This window comes from Blastomyces dermatitidis (assembly GCF_000003525.1).
Source record: "Blastomyces dermatitidis ER-3 genomic scaffold supercont1.1, whole genome shotgun sequence".
Lineage (NCBI taxonomy): Eukaryota > Fungi > Ascomycota > Eurotiomycetes > Onygenales > Ajellomycetaceae > Blastomyces > Blastomyces dermatitidis.
The window spans coordinates 10,229,656-10,235,655 of NW_025544774.1; the positions used below are offsets into that span (position 1 = coordinate 10,229,656).

Here is a 6,000-nt window from a genome sequence, read left to right on the forward strand (position 1 = left end):
AGAGAGACTATAATAAAACAAATTATTAAAAGATAGTATATAGCTGTTTTAACAGACTATATCTGATCAATTTCCTTCTCTTTATATTTAAATATTTCTGAATTTAGTCATTTTCTTGTCGCTGCTTGAGTTTCTGATAGAAAGTCTATTAAGTATTTAATTCCTGTCTCAGTTGAGAATAAGAATTGTATATTTAATTGATTTAAAATATACTTCTCTTTCAATCTGACTCTCAGATTATTGTATAATACACAGTGTATTATAATATACTCAAAATTCTTATTTACATTGCAGAATAAGCATTCTATTGAATCAAATCTATCATCAAATCTTTGTATATAAGATTTAAAATACCTATGTTCTAGTTTCAGCTGTATTATAGATGAGAATATTATCTTTTTATATTTAATTAAACAAGATTTTCACTTGAGTTTTATTTCAAATCTTTAATAATATATACTCTTCTTTTATTTCTGTTAACTTTCATTTCACTTATCTAAATAATATTCTTTTATCTTTCTCTTTATAAAAGACTAGAATATAATTTTTTGAAAAGATCTGCTTAATTCTGAATTCCTTTTTACAGCTGAATCAGTTAATTCATTATCATGAATATTCATATAAACAGAAACTTAGTGTAGATAAATTATCATCTTTGATATTCTTCTCTTTTGAATTTTCAAAACAGAGTTTAAAATAAGTTCAAGATTTATTTAATTATTATAAATCTAACTATTTCTAAGTCTTTTTAAAGCAGCTTGACTATCAGAGAATATTCATATCTCTTTTGAACTATTTTCTCTTTTATAAGATTTTATTTCAATAAGTTTGAAAGCTTTTACTATTATAAATAGTTCAGTATCAAAGACTTCAGATTCACAGTCTAAATTTCAGAAATCTGAGATAAAATTGATATTATCTTCAGTATAAGTAATATCTGTATCTAATCTATTCAAATTCTCATTTTTTAAATCATCTGAATAAATCAGAATAGAGTCTTCTATATTAATTGTAGAAATTCTCTTCAAATGCTGTTTATATTCTTTCTCTTTAAATAGTTCACTTATTTATAAGTCTATAAGAGATTCAAGCTTTTCTCTTCAGAGAGATATCTTCTCATGATTAACTTATTCAATATTGAAAGAAGATAATTGATTTTTAATCAGTAAGTATAGTCTGTTATAATTGAGAAGATATTTTCTTTGAAGAATTATTTTCATTTCAATTAAGAAATCTATTTCAATCTAGTTCATCTTCAGAGTTAATTAATGAAAATGAAGAAGAGACTCTTTCTCTGATTATATAATTTAAGCTCATCTTTATAACTCTCAGATCATACTTTATACAGATCTTTTCAAATCTAATAACAGAAGAAGAAATTGAAGCTTCAATTTTCATTACTTTAATAGAAGATGATTTGAATACTCTCAGAATTCTTCTCAAAGCTCTGTTTTACAGACTTTGAAAGAGTTCAGTGAAATTTCCTTGATTATTCCATCAAACTTGAACTTCATAATCAGCTACTGAGGTAATACAGGCTATATATAACTGTCTCATAGCCTGGAGTAAATGTGTACTGATGCAGAGATTGTCTTGATATACCTATCACTCTATTTATCAAACTTAAATTCAATTGAAGAGTTCTTTGCTAAGCTAAAAGCCTTTATTAAATGAAACATTTCTATAAGAATGACCGGGGTCAAGGCTCTGATGCATTTATTGAATAATGTCTTGATATAGTGAGCGCAAGAGAACGAAGTGAAAAAGGCCATTTCCAGCATGTAGATTTGAAGGTTGAAAAGATATAACTAGAGTTACTAAATTGTATCATGTTTATTACTATTACTATATTAATCTATGTAGATAATTAACTATTTCAAAATGAACTGAAGGTGTTAAAACATGAACTGATATAGTCATTTTACACTTGACCATGCTGCAAATTGACTGTGGTCATTATTTACCTATTTCAGGCCTTCAGATAAGAAACAGGGCTCTTGTAACAATCAGAGCAAGAAGCACAGCCAGCCTTTCATTTCAAGCTTTGAAGAGGTATAAGCCAAGCAGAAACAAACCAGATTTATTTAGCTAATCTCATGTAGATTTTGATATTTAATATCATATCTTTAGGAATATCCAGACTAAACGGCATCAAGACACCCTTATGTTCCTTCACCACCAAACCATAGTAAATCACTGCCGGGCTGCCATTCAAAGACGGTCGCGCATTCATTGACCGTTGACGGCGAAGTGTTGCCATTAATCAAGGGAAAATCGTGGCTCTGAAGACTCAGGTTGATGTCCTTCAGTGTTTTGTTGTTGTTTGTGTCGGTCGAGAAATTGCTGGATTTTAACTGGTGTTGTTCCGTATTGTTCCCGGATAAGATTGATCGAAGCTTGCTGGATCTGAGAGGGCAATCTTCGTCGCAATTCTGTCAAGACATCAATAGTGAAAGTCTGACAGTTGTCGAGAAGGATATTGTAATCGAAACTCTCAAAGCATGCTCTCGCCGCATCCTCAACTTCCCCGCGTGTTGCACGTGAGCCTACAAGAGGCACAACACTCTTTGCAGAGCTGCGCGAGAGTTGGAACTGGTTGATAAGTAGCTCAGCCTCACCTCCGCCAGACTTCGCGTCATTGCCTTCTATCCCGATGTGCACAAGGGTTCCGGTAGGGTCAGCCGTTCTGTTGGGAATAAATAGCGCCCAATGCGCTATATCTCCGATGCCGAATGCAACAAGATGAAGGGTTTGCGGAGCATATTCAAGGGTTTGAGATGATGCTGAAAGTATTGAGGACATACTGAAGTTTTTGCGGCATAATCACATTATCCTAGTTGGGAAGGCAGGGTTGAGAAGAGGGGTATTTAAGTATCCAGTCAGGCAATATTTCATTGCGGCCCGAAGTTTAGCATAATGCACATGAGTTTCAATATCCTCGCTTGTATATCACACTCTGAACTTCTAGTCGCTCTGGAATGCAAGGAGTCAAGGCTTCCATCAGTAAGGGTTTCCACCACTCTTCTCCTCCATAATCATACAAACATGCGGCAAGTGCGTACTCGACATACTCCGGATAAAATCCGCTACGCTCCCAGTCCACAATACCTGTTATCTTCCCTTCCTTAACAAGTATATTCCGTGGAAAGAGGTCTCCGTGTGTGAGCACAAACTTTGACTGACTATTCCTCCGTAATTCAGCGAGTTTCCTCCTCCACTTGCTTTTTTCAGACGGGTTCTTTATACGGGAAAGACACCATTGATCGAAATCGGCCTCTGAGTTGAATGGCCCCATGAGCTTTCTCTCGATGCCTTCGTATGGGTTGTAGGTGGGTTGGCGATTGACACGTCCAATATACGGCTGGGTGCATGACCTGAAAAGTTTTAAATGGTCTGCAAGCTGTTCTGTGATCGACATGCGTTGTTGTTCATCCAATGTCGGCCAGACCTCGTCAAGTGGATTGCCTGGCACAAAGTCGGCAATCATGGCGATCCGATGGCTGTCGAGTTGGCGGCATTCCCAGACGGCAGGAGCCAAGAGGTTCTGAGAGTGCGCGTAGGCCATCATGTCCGCCTCTGATTCCCAGAAAAAGCCCACGGTTTTGAATTTAATGGCGACAGGGTGTCCATCTCGGATGTTGTGGCTCTTGATAACGAGGTTGCCGAAATAGTCGTATATTGTTTCCCCGTCGAAGGAACCGTCATAGCGGCGTTCAGAATGGCCTGTTCTAGACTCGCTATTATTCTGCTGTCTAAACTTATTCACAAGAAAAGCGAGCATTGATGCAAGTAAGTGTCACTATTTGCTAGAACAGAAAAGAAGAATGAAAGCTGAGTGAACAGTTGGCTCTGCTGCTCTCCTGTTTTCTTCAGAGTGTATCTTTTTCTAATACAATTATATCATGTGACTAACCCGTGGAAACTGTAGCATCCGCCCTAGTGGCGTTGCCGTAACGACCGCTCCGCCTACACGTGATCTCATATGTAATATATATATAGCTAGCTCTTCCTACACGAATACAACAGATTAACCATCTCACAGGTTATAGCCTGGATAGCACATTTTTACAAAGAATTACATTTTTTTCTTACTTTTGTTTAAAAACACCTGCATAAGTATTGAATGTGTTCATCTCAGATAGAAGAATTCTTTTATCATGTTTATGTGAAAGGTGTAAAGCTTGTGTGATTGAAAGATTACTAGCTTGTGAAAAGTTATATAGTGAAAGGATTAGTAAGCCAGATCATGTGACCTGACACTCTCACTCACCAGAGTAACTATACACAATGCTATATATAAAATTCACCTTCAAATCAAGTACAGGTATAAAAAATGACTGGAAAATGTGAAGCAATGAAAAATCAGTTATAATATACATTATTTTTTTTTATCTCTCTATTTCTCTATCTTCTTTATATTCTCTTTTCAATGTATATATTTCAAACAGTTGACCTCTTTAACACAGGCCTTGTAATAATACTTTCATTTCATGGAAGCTTTGACACGTGTGAGGTTTTTCAGAATTGAAAGTACAGTGATCTCAGAATTAATGAGTAGGTCTTTAAAACTATCTCTTACTGAAAATTCTCTCACTGTTGATTTCTCTACTATAGTGATATCTCTTGTAGATATTGAAGAGTTATCAGATTCAACTGTGAGTTCTGAGAAGTTCAGTATATTCTGCACTAAAAGAGTAGATATTCTTACAGAGATATTATAGTCAATTCATCAATTATTATTAAGTATGAGAAATAAGAAACACTCAGATTGAATTTCCTCATCAATGAATAGATTATCAATTAATGAATCAGAAATCACTGCAGTCTCTTGACAGACTGCAGTGAGTAGATCTGCTGTCACTGAAGAAATTGCTGCAGCTGTCTTACAGACTGCATTGAGTAGAATCTTTGAGTTATGTGAAGTAGTCAGTATTGATGAATCAGTAAGATGAAGGTTCTTCTGAAAGATGATGTCTTTTAATATGTATAAATGCCTGTTGAAGAAATCCTTGTGAGGTTTCATAAAACAGGCTGACACATTGATAACCTCTGCAAGATTTGTCATCTGAAAGGTCTCTGAATCATCTGTAATGAATAGTTGAGTCTTATTCTCACTATTATTCTTTTCTTTCTTTTCTTTGAATTTCTTTATTCTTACAGTATTGTAGATTCTTCAATTATCTGAAGTACTGTCTGAATTGATCAATCAACAGTTGTCAAAGTAAGATCTCTTACATTCAGAACATGTAGATAGGTTTCTCAATCCCTGATAATTTTAAGAGCTCTCTTGTGTACTGTCATGACCATGTTCAGTACGGCCTCCACGGGCTGAATTTGATGTATTGTTACTGATAGTTGTTGTGGCTGTTATAGCTGTTGTAGCTGTTGTAGCTGTTATAGCTGAGTTAGCTGCAGAATCTATATTCTGCAGATTCTTTTTATCTTTTGAAGAATCAAGCTGTGAATGAATTTCCTTTATGAGAAGATCAACATTTAATACCACAGCTGTGAATTTGAAATTCTGTATCTTCTCTATCTTCTTCTGAATATAATTTCTTCAATTGTCGAGTAGAACTGAGTAGAAGATATCAAATATTCATGCATCTGAGAGAGAAGCATTCAACATCTTCAATTTCATGATGATGAACTGAAACTTATCAAAGAATGTGTGTAGATTGATGACCTGTATGTCATTAAGAGACATGAATTTCAGAACTGTCTCACAGTGTAACTGTGTTTTGAGAACAGAGTATTTCTGTTTGATCGCATTTCATAGAGTATAAGTAATCTGATTTTTATTATATTTGAAGAAATGTGATCTGACACCTGCACTCAAGAAGTTTGAGATGAATGTGTAGAGTCACTGATTTCTGACATCTCAGAATGATGCTCATTCATCATCTTTTTATAGAGAGTTCTGAGTCTGTTGTTTCTCTATCATATATCAGCACTGTGCATCAATCAGTTTTGATTTCATGAAGATGCTTCATGTGATGTAAT

General features: G+C 34.9%; 2 protein-coding genes across 2 annotated transcripts; both read right to left on the reverse strand.

Moving 5' to 3' along the window:
- Window positions 1-2,259: 2,259 nt before the first annotated feature.
- Window positions 2,260-2,802, reverse strand: BDCG_01371 (uncharacterized protein; the record flags this gene model as incomplete). The annotated part of the gene is made up of 1 exon (XM_045416870.1): window positions 2,260-2,802. One exon carries the CDS (start codon window positions 2,800-2,802, stop codon window positions 2,260-2,262), a length of 543 nt encoding a protein of 180 aa, XP_045272504.1.
- Window positions 2,803-2,929: 127 nt separating this feature from the next.
- BDCG_01372 (uncharacterized protein) lies at window positions 2,930-3,781 on the reverse strand (the record flags this gene model as incomplete). Its single annotated transcript, XM_045416871.1, has 1 exon — window positions 2,930-3,781. The coding sequence occupies one exon, from the start codon at window positions 3,779-3,781 to the stop codon at window positions 2,930-2,932; it is 852 nt and encodes a 283-aa protein (XP_045272505.1).
- Between the last annotated feature and the right edge of the window lie 2,219 nt (window positions 3,782-6,000).